This window comes from Schistocerca piceifrons, chromosome X (assembly GCF_021461385.2).
Source record: "Schistocerca piceifrons isolate TAMUIC-IGC-003096 chromosome X, iqSchPice1.1, whole genome shotgun sequence".
NCBI lineage: Eukaryota > Metazoa > Arthropoda > Insecta > Orthoptera > Acrididae > Schistocerca > Schistocerca piceifrons.
Window position 1 is genome coordinate 782,969,587 of NC_060149.1, and position 18,877 is coordinate 782,988,463.

The 18,877-nt window shown below is 45.8% G+C and overlaps 1 protein-coding gene across 2 annotated transcripts in view; it reads left to right on the top strand.

Moving 5' to 3' along the window:
* Positions 1-18,877, top strand: part of LOC124721104 (serine-rich adhesin for platelets-like) — a 481,067-nt gene that overhangs the window by 291,643 nt on the left and 170,547 nt on the right. For both annotated transcript variants that reach the window (XM_047245921.1, XM_047245922.1), the window contains exon 4: positions 885-1,144. In XM_047245921.1, the coding sequence (XP_047101877.1) occupies positions 885-1,144 (260 nt within the window). The remainder of the gene's footprint in view (positions 1-884; positions 1,145-18,877) is intronic.

The window sequence follows — 18,877 nt, forward strand, 5'->3', positions numbered from 1 at the left end:
TGGTCGCATCCGTGTTTGGCGACATCACGGTGAACGCACATTGGAAGCGTGTATTCGGCACCGCCATACTGGCATATCACCCGGCGTGATGGTATGGGGTGCCATTGGTTACACGTCTCGGTCACCTCTTGTTCGCATTGACGGCACTTTGAACAGTGGACGTTACATTTCAGATGACCCGTGGCTCTACCCTTCATTCGATCCCTGCGAAACCCTACATTTCAGCAGGATAATGCACGACCGCATGTTGCTGGTCCTGTACGGGCCTTTCTGGATACAGAAAATGTTCGACTGCTGCCCTGGCCAGCACATTCTTCAGATCTCTCACCAATTGAAAACGGCTGGTCAATGGTGGCCGAGCAACTGGTTCGTCACAATACGCAAGTCACTACTCTTGATGAACTGTGGTATCGTGTTGAAGCTGCGTGGGCAGCTGTACCTATACACGCCATCCAAGCTCTGACTCAATGCTCAGGCGTATCAAGGCCGTTATTACGGCGAGAGGGGGTTGTTCTGGGTACTGATTTCTCAGGATGTATGCACCCAAATTGCGTGTAATTGTAATCACATGTCAGTTCTCGTATAATATATTTGTCCAATGAATACCCATTTATCATCTGCATTTCTTCTTCGTGTAGCAATTTTAATGGCCAGTAGTGTATGTTATCATAAATCTTCGGTTTACATTAAGAAAAAATTGAAGTGTTATCCTCCCCTTGTCTGTGGAATTCTATCTCTTCTGTTTCTCTCTAAATATTAAATTTTTCATTATTGGCGGATCTCTTGCTGGTTCCCCAAGAAATGGACACTGGGACAGCATCATTCGAGTTGACAGACTGCAGCGTAGAGAACTTCGATAGCAGCGGCGACTGCTCGTGTTTCAGGTGGCTACGCGAAGTTCACCGGCCTCAAGACGTACAACAAGGACCTGAAGACAATGCTGGCAATCGGCGGCTGGAACGAGGGTTCGACGCGCTTTTCGCCGCTGGTGGCGGACGCGGAGCGGCGCAAGGAGTTCGTGAAGAACGTGCTTCGCTTCCTGCGGCAGAACCACTTCGACGGCCTCGACCTCGACTGGGAGTACCCCGCCTTTCGCGACGGCGGCAAGTCGCGGGACCGGGACAACTACGCGCTCCTCGTCAAGGCAAGTATTACTCACCGGCGACTTTGTCTCCCGAGCGAGGCGCACTTCTGGCTGGTCACCGATATTGCTCTCTCGCACACAACTGTAGTAGAGTGCGCACAAAAGAGTGCAGGCGGCGGAGTAGGGGAGGGGCAACGGCAGTGGTGGGTGGCCCCATTGAGATGAGCCATAGCACCGTAGGAGAAATACTGTCTAAATAGAGACGGGGCCCCTCCACGCCCGCACCAACGTGGTGACCAAACCAAAAGTTCTACTGTCATCTCCGTCAACATGTTAGTCATCTAATAGGTGGATCACAGGATGCTGGGCTGTGATGTTATCCGTGCGTCTGGGTAAGACTGCGCATTAACACGGTCCATCAGGTGATAGTGGACGAAACGCGAATGAGGGTAGCGATTTGTAGAGCAGAGGGAAAAAAGTGCCAAGGCTCGTGCCGTGGGACAGAAACCTCTGCGACAGTGGGATGGGTAGTAAGTGTGGTGTCAGCGCCAGACACCACACTTGCTAGGTGGTAGCCTTTAAATCGGCCGCGGTCCGTTAGTATACGTCGGACCAGCCTGTCGCCACTATCAGTGATTGCAGATCGAGCACCGCCACATGGCAGGTCTAGTCTAGAGAGAGTCCCTAGCACTCGCCCCAGTTGTACAGCCGACTTTGCTAGCGATGCTTCACTGACTGCATACGCTCTCATTTGCAGAGACGACAGTTTAGCATAGCCTTCAGCTACGTCATTTGCTACGACCCAGCAAGGCGCCATATTCAGTTACTATGTCCTCTGAACAGATAATATTGTGACTCATGTACCGTCAAGAGCGACGTTCATCATTAATGGATTAAACTTAAGTATCATACTAATTACGTCCGCTTTCTGAATTCTAATTCCTTGTCATGTTCCAGACCTCACGTCAGTATAGTCCTTCCCTCCTCACGCCAGCCTGCGTGAGGTAAAACGCGTGCATTTCGGCTCCCACTAGTAACACGGTGTTGGCTCTTCTGCCAACACAACAGTAATAACAGTGGTGGATAGTTCATGCAAGGTTGGGTTTGTTTGTATGGGTATCATGCATCATTACCGTGGCAGGCGAGGCGATGTATCCCGGTTTGCTGCAGCCGCTGCCTTCCTGGAACAATCAGGGTCGTTATATATTAGTGGATGATCGGCCATATATCATCTCACTGTGTGTGTGTGTGGGGGGGGGGGGGGGAGCATCTCTGCATGTAGTGTACGGTACGGCTTCCCTGTGTGGTGCCAGTTATTTGGCAAGTGTGTTCCAACTGGATATCCAGTAATGGTGGCTGATTAACAGGGGCTGCTAATGTTCGTGTAAATGGGTTAGAAAATTTGTGGTAAGTTCCTATTGGACCAGGTTATCGGACCCTAGGCTTACACACTACTTAAACTAACTTACGCTAAGGACAACACACACACACATACACACACACACCAATGCCCGAGGGAGGACTCGAACCTCCGACGGGCGACCCGCGCGAACCGTGGCAAGGCGCCCGATACCGCGCGGCTACCCCGCGCGGCAAATGGGTTACAGCAGTACAACCGATAATTTGACAAATATAGACATTCAGAGGCAATAGTTTCTCTCTAGCGTACAGAGAAAGAAATAGTCGCACGAACTGAGGATCAAGTAAAATGAAACAATTCCGATTTGGGGCTGCCGGAGGGAAATTTCCCAAAACGAAATAAGGGCAAAAAGGGTGCATGGCGGATGAAGTCACTTATTACGGTACTGTCAGTGTGAAATAGGGAATGCGTGTCATGTGGAAATTATGTGTCAGTCCGCTGAGGACTCATTTGTCAATATTACTTAAACATATAATATTCTGGCAACAGCCTTTCCGCAGTGGATACACCGGTTCCCGTCAGATCACCGAAGCACTTGGATGGGTGACCATTCTGGCCGCCATGAGCTGTTGTCATTTTTCGGGGTGCACTCAGCCTCGTGATGCCAACTGAGGAGCTACTCGACCGAATAGTAGCGGCTCCGGTCAAAGAAAACCATCATACCGACCGGGAGAGCGGTGTGCTGACCACACGCCCCTCCTATCAGCACCCTCAAGTGAGGATGACACGGCGGTCGGATGGTCCCGATGGGCCACTTGTGGCCTGAAAACAGAGTGCATACAGTATTCTCCTTAGTCCGCATCTCTCCCGAAGTAGTGAAGCTTTCGAAAGTTAGCTACGTTTAACCCGTTCTTCTTTATTATCTTTGTAATGTGGTTGAAACAGCTAGCAGTTTTTGCAGCTCTCTCGAGTACAATCTTTATCCCAAACTGAAGAGTGACAGTTACAAACTGATCGAATGAGTATTATGTATCCCTTTTCTTTCGTGAATCAGTTTTCGTAACACTTATTCCAGTGAAGTGCCAGGACATTAAAATTGCAGTACCATGAAGTATAGCAAGTAATGACGCTTTACTTATTTATTTATTGTGCTGATAAAGTATAACACAAACGACACGAGATTTGTAGGTAATGCGGGTGTGTGTGCACTTTAGTACGACTTTACCCCATCTGTGGGTATAGTGGATCCGAACTCGTGTGATGTATAGAGGCTATACGTACGAGATGTGATCGTATTGCAAATCCGATGGTACCCCGTACCGTGATGCCAAGTGCTGGGTCCATACAAATAGGACGAATGCAATCTGGCAATATTCATTCTCCATGGGGCCTCCACACATCAGTACATCCACTGTGAGGCTGGACACAGAGTTCGGGCTTATCTCAAAGGACGAAGTGGTGCCACTGCTGTGTCTAGTGTTGTTATTAGGCTCACCACTGTCATGGCCCTAATTCTGCTGCCCCATCGGGGGAATCCACAACAGTGGCCACCATGCAAACAGTCTGTGGTGTTCCAGATGGTATTACGCTGTCAATAGAGTACGTATCATTAGTTTCCGCTCTGTAAGAAGGAACTGACTGTTGATAGTTTGGAGGGTGAAGGTTTGACTGTATCAGTCACTCGTGCTAGCGAAACGTCAGTAAAATCGTTAAACAAATGACAGATGAAGATCCCAAGATAAGCCGACAGGCAATATTTCAATAGAATTGGAGTACGAATGAACACAGCCAGCGTTTACATTACAAGTAATAGGCTATAATGTAATATATGAATGAATAAATATCTGAAAGATACTTACCTTGTTGCAAACAAGCTTCTTTCCTGACTCAAGATACGTCATGTGATTGTATGATCCTGCACATCCAAGTGAATATTAGTCTGTATTTTCAAGTGTTGGATGCATGGGGCTGCTGGAATCGTGCATGGCGTTAAGTGTGGCCCTCTTGAACCTGTAAGAACCATATTCGCATGACAGTTCAGACTAAAACGAGCAACAATATCGTGGAACAATATACCACAGGATCGATAGGTCACTATCTTGCCATTGCCGCATACTGATACATGTTAGTAGACACTATCTTTGCAAAAACCACTAGCATTCAAAATCGTTTTGTTAACGAGAAACCGTCTACATAATCTTTCCTTATGTGTGGTATGTAGTTGGTGTTACTCGTACCTACTTTGTGCGGCTGTGCTATAAAGCTAATCATTTGAGTGGTATCGTCCAAAGATCAGGTGTCGTCCAAAGTCGGCAACTCGCATCGATACCACATGAGTTAGCAACGTCTCACTGCAATCGTCAGTGATGAATGGGAGGTGCTGGTGATACCACACCCTCGCTCCCAGCTCTGCAGATATACAGCCGATATGAGGAAACCTCTGCTCCAGCAGACAACATCGAGTACTCAACGCTCGTGAGTTTCTCGTGTCTTAGATGTAGCTGTACTTTCTAACTTCTTGAACTTTGTAATTCGAGAGAAGAGTTTAGTAAATGTGTGCATTAAGTGACGCCTTAATATTCAAAGACACTCCTGTGGCAATGGATTGTACAAAGTAAATCTTTTTATCATACTTGTAAATGGTTCAAATAACTCTGAGCACTATGGGACTTAACAGCTGAGGTCATCAGTCCCCTAGAACTTAGAACTACTTGAACCTAACTAACCTAAGGACATCACACACATCCATGCCCGAGGCAGGATTCGAACCTGCGACCGTAGCGGTCGCGCGGTTTCAGACTGAAGCGCCTAGAACCGCTCGACCACTCCGGTCGGCCATTCTTGTAATAAAGAATAATATTTCATACGTTGTAGTTCAGATCAACTGACTCCCAGAGCAATCAAAGAACGCATAGTTATGGCGACTGTAGTTTCGTCAGGTCATAACAATGTAATGCAGTACACTCGATGCTAAGTTGGTGTTTGTCACATGCTGCCCCGATGGTTAGGATTGCAGTGCGGTGCGGTGTTGGTGGATGCTGGGCAGTGGCACTGAGCATGTCTACACCTATACCTCTGCTGTAGGAATCTAAAGGGGGCTTTCGGAAGGTCACAGCTTCCCAGTGGACCCCCATTGGGTAGTATCTCGAGCTCTGGTACCTGTCAAACAAAGGCTTTGTGAAGGTGACAATTCAAAGTTTCAACTTCAGATTTCAAAAGTCGACTCACCAAATACACTACTGGCCATTAAAATTGCTACACCAAGAAGAAATGCAGATGATAAACGGGTATTTCTTGGACAAATATATTATACTGGAACTGATATGTGATTACATTTTCCCGCAATTTGGGTGCATAGATCCTGAGAAATCGGCACCCAGAACAACCACCTCTGGCCGTAATAACGGTCTTGATACATACGCCTGGGTATTGAGGCAAACAGAGCTTGGATGGCGTGTACAGGTACAGCTGCCCATGCAGCTTCAACACGATACCACAGTTCATCAAGAGTAGTGACTGGCGTATTGTGGCGAGCCAGTTGCTCGGCCACCATTGACCAGACGTTTTCAATTGGTGAGAGATCTGGAGAATGTGCTAGCCAGGGCAGCAGTCGAACATTTTCTGTATGCAGAAAGGCCCGTACAGGACCTGCAACATGCAGTCGTGCATTATCCTGCTGAAATGTAGGGTTTCGCAGGGATCGAATGAAGGGTAGAGCCACGGGCGGTATCAGCTCGAATCGTTTGTATTGCGTGTGGGGCGAGTCCTTTCGGCTAAAACACGTCAGAAAAGGATTTGTGATTTCAAGGAAGATCGTTCTGGCACGAATGATTCTCAACATTTAGGAAGTCTCGACTGGCATACGTGATGAACAGGGATTATTTAACCGTCGCGCCACAATTGAATTTAATAGGCAAGATTTAGAAGACTGGTTTAGGAGTACTGCAGGCACTAATGCAAAGCAACAAAAACTGAACGTGTGAATATTACTGCATATTATCTTGAGCGTCATTAGTTCGCTGATTGAGCATTGGTATACAATACTATTAGTGGTGGCGAGTTAACCCGCCAGGGTAGCCAAGAGCGCTAACGCGCTGCTTCTTGGACTCGCGTAGGCACGCCGGCCCCGTATCGAATCCGCCCGGCGGATTAACGACGACGGCCGGTGTGCCGGCCAGCCTGGATGTGGTTTTTAGGCGGTTTTCCACATCCTACTAGGTGAATACCAGGCTGGTCCCCATGTGCCGCCTCAGTTACACGACTCGCAGACATTTGAAACACATTCACGCTATTTCACGATTTACGCTAGACGCAGACAGTTGGGGTACACTACTTCCGTCCCGGGGGGGGGGGGGGGTATGGGGTGGCGGCAGGAAGGGCATCCGGCCACCCCTTAAAATTAACCATGCCAATTCCGTACTTAACCCTGCTGACCCTGCGCACAATGCGGGATAAAGGCAGTAGCAAAAGAAATAAAGCGGTGGCGAGTTATGATGCGTTTATGTCAACTTCTTAAGAAGAGATTTACAGCTGAACACTAAGAAACAAACATATACAGGAGCAAAGGACAGTGTCAAAATAATATTTTTCATTTATTGGCTGAAAAAGGGTTTTGTGCTCCCCAGGGCTGTGTGCATCGCAGATGGTATTAGTTGCCAACAACTGAGATACATTTCGGTTGCACTGTAAGAAGAAGCCTCAAAGTCACATCGGGTAGCATAAAGGGCGTCAACGAAACCAGCCCTTTCCTTGGGACGTTGATTTCCACTCATATCGCGGTCGAAAACGACAACTCGCAACAGGACAACATTAGAGGCTGCTGCCACCCCCTCTGCGTTTCAGTCTAGCTCTAAGGACGTCGTGGGACTGCAGGCCCATTTAAAGTGGTCTGGTCCCTTTCGAGCGTACTGTGACCATAAATTTTCCTCTGGTATGCAGGATGGAACCACTAGGGACCATTCACATTAATTCAACGGAATTTGAACGTGATCTGAAACAGCAAAGAGGTTTTACGCTTTTTCAGCACTCCTGATTCACGCCCTACTATGGCTAGATCATGGGGTGGAGGGAGAGGCAGGAGGGGGAGGGGCGGGTGATTAATTATCATGGCCGTGTTCGGTAACAACCTCAGTGCCAACGAAGCACCTTTATTAACTATTTTAAAAATGTACCCCTCGACAACTTCAACACAAGTTTAGTCTCGCGGCTGTTCTAGCGCCTGAAAGAAGGCAAACTACACTTAAGGGGTGTCGAAGGAGTTGCATAATCCTCAGGTGTTAGAGCAGCCACAAGCCTCTTTGGGGTGGAGGATCCTGTCATGTAAAGTTTTAACGGGGGTTTCCGAAAAAGTGACCCCTTAATTTTGTTTCGCTCTGTATCAGCCAAGTGTGATGACCAACAATCCATTCTTTCAGTGTGTATGCCCACAATGCCCAATCTCTTGCAGGTATCTGAAATGAGTGTCAGGTTTTCATGGGATATACAGGGTGGTCCACTAATAGTGACCAGGCCAAATATCTCACGAAATAAGTATCAAACGAAAAAACTACAAAGAACGAAACTCGTCTAGCTTGAAGGGGGAAACCAGATGGCGCTATGGTTGGCCCGCTAGATGGCTCTGCCATAGGTCAAACGGATATCAACTGCGTTTTCTTAAATCGGAACCCCCATTTTTTATTACATATTCGTGTAGTACGTAAAGAAATATGAATGTTTTAATTGGACTATTTTTTTCGCTTTGTGATAGATGGCGCTGTAATAGACACAAACGTATAAGTACGTGGTATCACGTAACATTCCGCCAGGGCGGACGGTATTTCCTTCGTGATACATTAACCGTGTTAAAATGGACCGTTTACCAATTGCGGAAAAGGTCGATATCGTGTTGATGTATGGCTATTGTGATCAAAATGCCCAACGGGCGTGTGCTTATGTATGCTGCTCGGTATCTCGGACGACATCATCCAAGTGTCCGGACCGATCGCGGGATACTTACGTTATTTAAGGAAACAGGAAGTGTCCAGCCACATGTGGAACGTGAACCACGACCTGCAACAAATAATGATGCCCAAGTAGGTGTTTTAGCTGCTCTCACGGCTAGTCCGCACATCAGTAGCAGACAAATTGCGCAAGAATCGGGAATCTCAAAAACGTCGGTGTTGAGAACGCTACATCAACGTCGATTGCACAAGTACCATTACTTCTATGCACCAGGAATTGCATGGCGATGACTTTAAACGTCGTGTACAGTTCTGCCACTGGGCACAAGAGAAATTACGGGATTATGACAGATATTTTTGCACGCGTTCTATTTAGCGACGAAGCGTCATTCTCCAACAGCGGTAACGTAAACCTGCATAATATGCACTATTGGGCAACGGAAAATCCACGATGGCTACGACAAGTGGAACAGCAGTGACCTTGGCGGGTTAATGTATGGTGCGGCATTATTGGAGGAAGGATAATTGGCCCCCATTTTATCGATGGCAATCTAAATGGTGCAATGTATGATGATTTCCTACGTAATGTTCTACCGATGTTACTACAAGATGTTTCACTGCATGACAGAATGGCGATGTACTTCCAACATGATGCATGTCCGTCACATAGCTCGCGTGCGGTTGAAGCGGTATTGAAAAGCATATTTCATGACACGTGGATCGGTCGTTGAAGCACAGTACCATGCCCCGCACGTTCACCGGATCTGACGTCCCCGGATTTCTTTCTCTGGGGAAAGTTGAAGGATATTTGCTATCGTGATCCACAGACAACGCCTGACAACATGCGTCAGCACAATGTCAATCCATGTGCGAACATTACGAAAGGCGAACTACTCGCTGTTGAGAGGAATGTCGTTACACGTATTTCCAAATTCATTGAGGCTGACGGACATCATTTTGAGCATTTATTGCGTTAATGTGGTATTTACAGGTAATCACGCTGTAACAGCATGCGTTCTGCGAAATAAGTTCACAAAGGTACATGTATCACACTGGAACAACCGAAATAAAATGTTCAAACGTAGCTACGTTATGTATATTTATTTAAAAAACCTAACTGTTACCAATTGTTAATCTAAAATTGTGAGCCATATGTTTGTGACTATTACAGCGCCATCTATCACAAAGCGAAAAAAGTGGTCCAACTAAAACATTCATATTTCTTTACGTACTATACGAATATGTAATAAAAATGCGGGTTCCTATTAAAAAAAAAAACGAAGTTGATATCCATTTGACCTTTGGCAGCGCCATCTAGCGGGCCAACCATAGCACCATCTGGTTTCCCCCTTCAAGCTAGACAAGTTTCGTTCTTTGTAGTTTTTTCGTTTGACCCTTATTTCGTGAGATATTTGGCCCGGTCACGATCAATGGACCACCTTGTATACCACAGTTACTGTGATGGTATGCTGAGATGCCTAACAGGCTGGGAATTAAGGCCAGCTGGCAAGTGTGCTGGGATGGGCCAGGTGGTTAAAGCAACTGCTTGTGTTGTATGGGAGATCCAGGTTCGAGTCCCAGTCTGGCACAAATTTTCACCTGTTACCATTGATTCATCCTGGTGCCTAAATTCTTTCAACAGTGTTTGTATGGCCGCAGGATCACATAAGGTGTCTGACAAGAAGGGGGCTGGTCGAGCTTGGTGGAGCTAGATGGAATTACTTTGGAGCTAATGAGCCTTATAAAACCTTTAGTGTGGGATAGCTTGGATACAGTGATCCTTGAGTGGAAAGCCACTGGACGAGAGACTTACAAAACATTTATCAAGATCATTTAAAGAACATACACTGCTACTAAAAGCATTCAGCAGGATTTCTTATATCGTGATTCCAACTCATGATCTCTTTTACTAAAATAAAAAAAATCAGTAAACATTAGCGATTGGGGGCACTACACCACTTAGAAGGTTTTTAACAAAACTCGCAATGTTTCTTTAATTACTTCGAGGCACTAGACACATATATTTAGAAAAACAAGGTCGACTAAATCCAATGGCCACCCGCTGTATTATCTTCAACCTAAGACAAAGAGAACAGCAATTAGTGAACGGAACTGGATAATAAGTATGCACTGCTATGGTTGAACAATGCCAAACAGTAACATCTTTAAAATGTATTATTTTACTTAGCAAAATCCGTGGACTACAAAACATGGGCATAAGCCCCTTTGGCAAGCCATAGGACGTTTAAACACAATTTGCTTAGGACAAATGAAATTTCACATCAAACTGCATGAATTAACGACCCAAAATTTAAGTCTCAAATTAGCAAGTTTTCGGAAATGACCCTGGGATCCAACCCTTTTAATATTACAATACACATGACCAATATTGAAGCAAGACAAATTACAGCACGCACTTATAGATGCGGACTGTAAATGACCTACTACTGGTTAATAGGCCAATTTTCCTTAAGCACTATTACGTGAGTAACAAGAGTAAAGATAATTTCAGTTTGAAATCAGCAGCCACATTGAGCAACACTGACAACTGTCGCTTCCCCTAAAATTTAACACTTCACTTGGGGCTTTGAGTTTTTGTCATTAAAGAGTCGACTGTCTGTTCCTTTTAAAATTTAACCACTGAAGTTTGAACTTTACGTACTTATCAACAAATAGAATAACCCACAACTTCACTCATGGGAACGATGAAACAAGAATACGTGATCACTTACATTACACCACTCGAGAATCAAAATTATATTACCCCCTCCATTGCAGACGGTTTGCCAGCGCGCTCTGCTGTCAGCATAGCAACCGACCTTCGGTAAACACTACCAATCAGCTGCTAACGTTAAGCAAGCTTCACACTCAGGACGTTTCGTTGCTTACATACAAACGTTTCTGCTTCTTCAACAGATAGCAGAAAGAAAAGTTAATCCACAGTGGAGCATGAAAGACATCCGCCACACACCTCAAAGAATGAACAATAAAATTTTCAACATGCAGTTAATGCGCTGGATCGAAGTAGAACACAGTACCAACTCAAAGACTCTTGGTGCTATCCCAGTCGAACACAGGCACCTCTCTGTCCCGCGGTCGCTGCTCTCCAGTACAGCCGGCCGGAGTGGCCGAGCGGTTCTAGGCGCTACAGTCTGGAACCGCGCGACCGCGCTGGTTCGAATCCGGCCTCGGGCATGGATGTGTGTGATGTCCTTAGGTTAGTTAGTTTTAAGTAGTTCTAAGTTCTAGGGGACTGATGACCATAGAAGTTAAGTCCCATAGTGCTCAGAGCCATTTGAACCATCTCCAGTACATCAAAACTACTGCCAAATACCGACTGCCGAGGTGCGGTCACGTCAACCTCACTTGATTGAGTCAGACCTCGTTGCAAGAAGCCTCTTCCGTTGACGGCCCACAGCTCACTGTTCAAGCGCCCAAGCAGGGGCTCTTTCTATATGCTCGGAACGAGTGTGATCTCTGACTCTAGCCACATCGATACACTTATACGGATGGTTGTCAGGTCCAATCGATAACACCTATCTACATCCCCCCAAAAAGTCTAACCCGGGGAGGGGGGGAGGTGAAAAAAGGTGTAAAGAACTCTGCCATTACTCCCCTACCACACCCAACTTTTCCTTTCCACCAAGCTGAATCTGGCTTAAATGACCTCTAATCCACCACTGTGACTGCAGGTCCTCAACCAAGAAATTGACTGGGGACATAACTCTGACAATGGTGCTTGGACAAACATGCTGTGGCAACCATTTTTCTGTCACTCCCTGTTCCTTTTTGCTCTGACCCCAGACATTCCGGACATACACCGTATCACCCATCGTCAAGGATACCGTCCATCTCCCTTAGTTGTACCTTCGAGCTTCCCTTTGATGGGCATGCATAATATTCCTTCATGCGGCCCTCCACTTGTCCGTGAGATCGTCCACGATTACGTGCAGGCAAAAGATCGTTGATGGACCACAAATTTCTCAACGGAGTATTACTTTAATAACCAAGAAGGGCCGGTAAATGACTTTGGCTGGTCCATAAACATGATCCGTGAACGATCTTGCAGACACATTCCTGCAAGTATGGTGACCACCACCTCCCCTTCAGAAATATCCATACATACAGCTAACATAGCGATTCTTACTCGCTCAACATGATCGGCCAGTGCTTCATGTTCTCCTCTACCCTATAATAGCATTCTTCAACCCCATCTCTACGCCTCTGCGGACACAAACATTCACTTAAAATCCACTCTCTTAGCCATACTAAGGACCCTTTTTCAACCATTACATCAGCAGAATAAGATTTTCACTCTGCAGCGGAGTGTGCGCTGATATGAAACTTCCTGGCAAAGGTCCCGAGTTCGAGTCTCCGTCCAGCACACAGTTTTAATCTGCCAGGAGGTTTCATATCAGCGCACACTCCGCTGCAGAGTGAAAATCTCATTCTGAAAACATCCCCCAGGCTGTGGCTAAGCCATGTTTCCGCAATATCCTTTCTTTCAGGAGTGCTAGTTCTGCAAGGTTCGCAGGAGAGCTTCTGTAAAGTTTGGAAGGTAGGAGACAAGATACTGGCAAAAGTAAAGCTGTGAGGACGGGGCGTGAGTCGTGCTTGGGTTGCTCAGTTGGTAGAGCACTTGTCCGTGAAAGGCAAAGGTCCCGAGTTCGAAGTCTCGGTCTGGCACTCGGTCTGCCAGGAAGTTTCATTACATTAGCAATTAATCTCCTTACTTGCCCTTCAGCTAAAGGATAAATCCTTTAATACGCACAGTTTTTTTACTGACCGAACACTAATACCTTGAATAACTGCCAGCAGAGTATTCGAAAGTTTATTAAATTGGCTTGACAAATTATCTCCTTTACTTGGGACTACTTGCTCTGTAGGTATTATCTCGCCATCAACTTCTCTTTCTTTCGGCCACTTCAAGGCTGCTAATTGCTTTTGCACAGAAATGACTTCACCTTTTTGTGCCTGTATGTTTAAAATTGCCTTGGTATCTTTGTACGCGTGACAGAGGTCACTAACCCTGTTGGCAGCGTGGTCCATCGTCGCGTGCAGACGCAATAACTGAGCCAAAGGCGGCTGAGTACCTTCTAATAATGCAACACCCTTTCTGACTACATCAAGCAAGACAGTACACGCGGTGCAAGCGGTACTCACCTCTCCCACCGTTTGCGTCGTGATGGTGACAGGTTTATCAAACTGGCCACGTAACGCTGTCTTCCTCCGGCTCTCCGCGTATTCGGAGGTCATACTGTAAACCGCCTTTGCGCAAATACTTCAGAGTGCTGGCCTAGTTATCATGGTTAAGAACAATGCAAACACAACAGTGCAAATAATACTTGTTCATACAATACGTAAAATATACAAATACTTAACTAGCATAAGTACACTACTGCCCATTACAATTGCTACACCACGAAGATGACGTGCTACAGACGCGAAATTTAACCGACAGGAAGAAGATGCTGTAATATGCAAATGATTAGCTTTTAAGTGCATTCACACACGGTTGGCGCCGGTGGCGACACCTACAACGTGCTGACATGAGCAAAGTTTCCAACCGATTTCTTATACACAAACAGCAGTTGACCGGCGTTGCCTGGTGAAACGTTGTTGCGATGCCTCGTGTAAGGAGGAGAAATGCGTACCATCACGTTTCCGACTTTGATAAAGGTCGGATTGTAGCCCATCGCGATTGCGGTTTATCGTATCGCGACATTGCTGCTCGCGTTGGTCGAGATCCAATAACTGTTAGCAGAATATGGAATCGGTGGGTTCAGGAGGGTAATACAGAACGTCGTGCTGGATCCCAACGGCCTCGTATCACTAGCAGTCGAGACGACAGGCATCTTATCCGCATGGCTGTAACGGATCGTGCAGCCACGTCTCGATCCCTGAGTTAACAGATGGGGACGTTTGCAAGACAACAACCATCTGCACGAACAGTTCGATGGCGTTTCAGCAGCATGGACTATCAGCTCGGAGGCCATGGGTGCGGTTACCCTTGACGCTGCATCACAGACAGGAGCGCCTGCGATGGTGTACTCAACGACGAACCTGGGTGCACGAATGGCAAAACTACATTTTTTCGGATGAATCCAGGTTCTGTTTACAGCATCATGATCGTCGCATCCGTGTTTGGCGACATCGCAGTGAACGCACATTCGAAGCGTGTATTCGTCATCACCATACTGGCGTATCACCCGACGTGATGGTATGGGGTGCCATTGGTTACACGTCTCGGTCACGTCTTGTTCGCATTGACGTTAGATTTCAGATGTGTTACGATCCGTGGCTCTACCCTTCATTCGATCCCTGCGAAATCCCACATTTCAGGAGGATAATGCACGACCGCATGTTGCAAGTCCTGTACGTACCTTTCTGGATACAGAAAATGTTCGACTGCTGCCCTGGCCAGCACATTCTCCAGATCTCTCACCAATTGAAAACGTCTGGTCAATGGTGGCCGAGCAACTGGCTCGTCACAATACGCCAGTCACTACTCTTGATGAACTGTGGTATCGTGTTGAAGCTGCATGGGCAGCTGTACCTGTACACGCCATCCAAGTTCTGCTTGACTCAATGCCCAGGCGTATCAAGGCCGTTACTACGGACAGAGGTGCTTGTTCCGGGTACTGATTTCTCAGGATCTATGCACCCAAATTGCGTGAAAATGTAATCACATGTCAGTTCTTATATAATATATCTTTCCAATGAATACCGTTTATCATCTGCATTTCTTCTTGGTGTAGCAATTTTAAAGGCCAGTGGTGTATTTAACTAACATCAAACTTTGAATGCTCAGTAGGAAGGTATGCGACCACCCAGCAAAAATCATAGTTACCGCTACCACTGACAGGAAGGGGGGCGGGGCGGGATTCGTGAAGGTAGATGGATGTTTGCCACTTTTCAACCAGGTGGCTTCTCACGTTACCATACAGTTTGAACGCTGTCGTCACATCATCTGGCAGGACTTGATAATTGGATCCCAATGACGTCTTGAAGTACAACAATATGAAGATCGTATTGAATAAAACGTTCAGTATGATGTGCTCGAGGTCTTGCGTTGTCAGCCTGAAAACAGATCTGAATTGTCACCTGCCTGTATGAGTGTGCCATGGCGCTCTTGAAAGACGGGCGCGATACACTTGCTGCGGCGAGAAGCTAACAGGAAACCTGCGCGCTGCACGGCAGGCGGAACCCAAGCAAGACGTCGCCGCCCAACTACTGCCTAAAGGTATTCTGCCGCCACTAGACCACGAGCTCATACAGCACTGGACAGCTCGAGAAGGAGACAACACTTCCTCCATACATTTTTGCATTCCAGCCACATTAATTATCGCTCGTGTTCTATACAGGATAGTGAAAGTCATCCCCCATGGTGAAAGTCAGATTTTATGTTGCCTACAATTGCCACAGTCAGACATGAAGCATGTATTACATTAAATTACACTGCCGCCAGATCAAAAATAATTATTACGCGTTAAAAAGATAGGAAATGAAAAAAAATTGCAACATAACGCACTGATTTGTAGAACGAGTATTTACAGTCACTACAGTCAGACAAAGTGCACAGATTGAGAGCTATCTAATCTACATGGCAACTCACTGTGCTTTTGCGGAATGATTAATTTCCTTACTCTCTGCCTGGCTGCACACAGCTGTATTCCTTATTATTCTTGCACAAATGCGAGCTCGTTGTTTGCTCTGCCAGTTGACAGAAGATTTGTATTCCTGTTATCAAGTGTGTAAACGGCTGCAGCACAACACATAAACTCTCTCACTTCTTCTGCACACACGCGCACTCGGGAGAGAGAGAGAGAGAGAGAGAGAGAGAGAGCATTCTTAGCTCAGTAAAGTCTTTCGGTCCAGGCTGCATGCATTTAGGTTCCTTTTGAAGTATGCTGATGAAATACCTCACAATTTACGAATCATATACAAGCACCCACACAAAGAGAGATCCGCACCTAAAGATTGGAAAGTTGCACAGGTTATCATTGATATCTATGTGCATTAGGATTTTGGATCATATATTGTGTTTCAACGTTGTGAAATACCTTAGGGTAAAGTACTCAGAAGATCAAAATCAATTTAAAAATGATTTAGGTATGATATCTGTACGGTCTTCCCCTCATGAACCATGGACCTTGCCGTTGGTGGGGAGGCTTGCATGCCTCAGCGACACAGATAGCCGTACCGTAGCTGCAACCACAACGCAGGGGTATCTGTTGAGAGGCCGAACAAACGTGTGGTTCCTGAAGAGGGACAGCAGCCTTTTCAGTAGTTGCAGGGGCAACAGTCTGGATGATTGACTGATCTGGCCTTGTAACACTAACTAAAACGGCCTTGCTGTGCTGATACTGCGAACGGCTGAAAGCAAGGGGAAATTACAGCCGTAATTTTTCCTGAGGTCATGCAGCTTTACTGTATGGTTAAATGATGATGGCGTCCTCTTGGGTAAAATATTCCGGAGGTAAAATAGTCCCCCATTCGGATCTCCGGCCTGGGACTACTCAGGAGGACATCGTTAGTTGCCAGGAGAAAGAAAAGTGGCGTTCTACGGATCGGAGCGTGGAATGTCAGATCCCTTAATCGGGCAGGTAGGTTAGAACATTTAAAAAGGGAAATGGATAAGTTAAAAATGGTTCAAATGAATCTGAGCACTATGGGACTTAACATCTGAGGTCATCAGACCTCTAGAACTTAGAACTTCTTAAACCTAACCAACCTAAGGACATCACACACATCCATGCCCGAGGCAGGATTCGAATCTGTAGCCACGAGTGGGCCTTTGGCCCCAAAAGCCCATATCGATGATGTTTCGTTGAATAGTTCGCATGCTGACACTTACCAGCATTGAAATCTGCAGCAATTTGCAGAAGGGGTGCATTTCTGTCACGCTGAATAAGAGCCAGTATTCCAGCACACATGATAGAGGTCAACAAACAATCTTTGATGTTAACAACTCACACCACTAATCTACCACTGTCAACTAAGTACCATATGACACTGGATGTGTAAGATAGAATTCCATCATTCTGTTAAGAGTACATACTCTCATTACTAATTTATTGTGTAATAACTTCAGTTACTAATAATTATACAGTGTTTATTATTGTGTCTGCATAATATCGGATTTCGACTAGGGTAGAGTGTATCTCATCACATACGGATACTGCGGGTGGAGAAATTTGCCCCCCATTAGTTGCTTGACAGTGTCCTGTGTGATCTACTTTAACTACACGCTATCTGATCAAAAGTATCTAGATATCTCTTGGTGGACATGAATAACGCATGTGTCTTTCTCTTTGTTCACTTTGTGGTTTGGCATATCAGTTTGCCATATATCTTTACATTCTGATACACAATCTTATCGTTGTTCACAATAATATCACCAGTTCCTTGCACACAGAATCCGTGGTTCGATGTTAGATAGATACACATCTCCATTTCGCTAAAAATCCTAGGAAACTTTTGCGTTATATCCACATCTTTAAGGAAACAGTCGTATGCTGGAATCTGTTCAGTAGTCCAGAAAACTGGTCCATTTTAACACAAGTCAGTTTCACTTTATACCGTATAACGTATAACTCTTTCAAATTCTAAAGGTGGCAGGGGTAAAATACAGGGAGCGAAAGGCTATTTACAATTTGTACAGAAACCAGATGGCAGTTATAAGAGCCGAGGGGCAGGAAAGGGATGCAATGGTTGGGAAGGGAGTGAGAGAGGGTTGTAGCCTCTCCCCGATGTTATTCAATCAGTATATTGAGCAAGCAGTAAAGGAAACAAAAGAAAAATTCGGAGTAGGTATTAAAATCCATGGAGAAGAAATAAAGACTTTGAGGTTCGCCGATGACATTGTAATTCTGTGAGACACAGCAAAGGACTTGGAAGAGCAGTTGAACGGAATGGACAGTGTCTTGAAAGGAGGATATAAGATGAACAACAACAAAAGCAAAACGGGGATAATGGAATGTAGTCGAATTAAGTCGGGTGATGCTGAGGGAATTAGATTAGGAAATGATGATGATGATGATGATGATGTTTGGTTTGTGGGGCGCTCAACTGCGTGGTTATCAGCGCCCGTACAATTATCCAATCTTTGCTCAGTCCAATTTCGCCACTTTCCTGGATGATGATGAAATGATGAGGACAACACAAACACCCAGTCATCTCGAGGCAGGTGAAAATCCCCGACCCCGCCGGGAATCGAACCCGGGACGCTACCGCGAGACCACGAGCGGCGGACATTAGGAAATGAGACACTTAACGTAGTAAAGGAGTTTTGCTGTTTGTGGAGCAAAATAACTAATGATGGTCGAAGTTGAGAGGATATAAAATGTATACTGGCAATGGCAAGGAAAGCGTTTCTGAAGAGAAATTTGTTAATATCGAGTATAGATTTAAGTGTCAGGAAGTCGTTTCTGAAAGTATTTGTATGGCGTCTAGCCATGTATGGAAGTGAAACGTGGGCGATAAGCAACAACA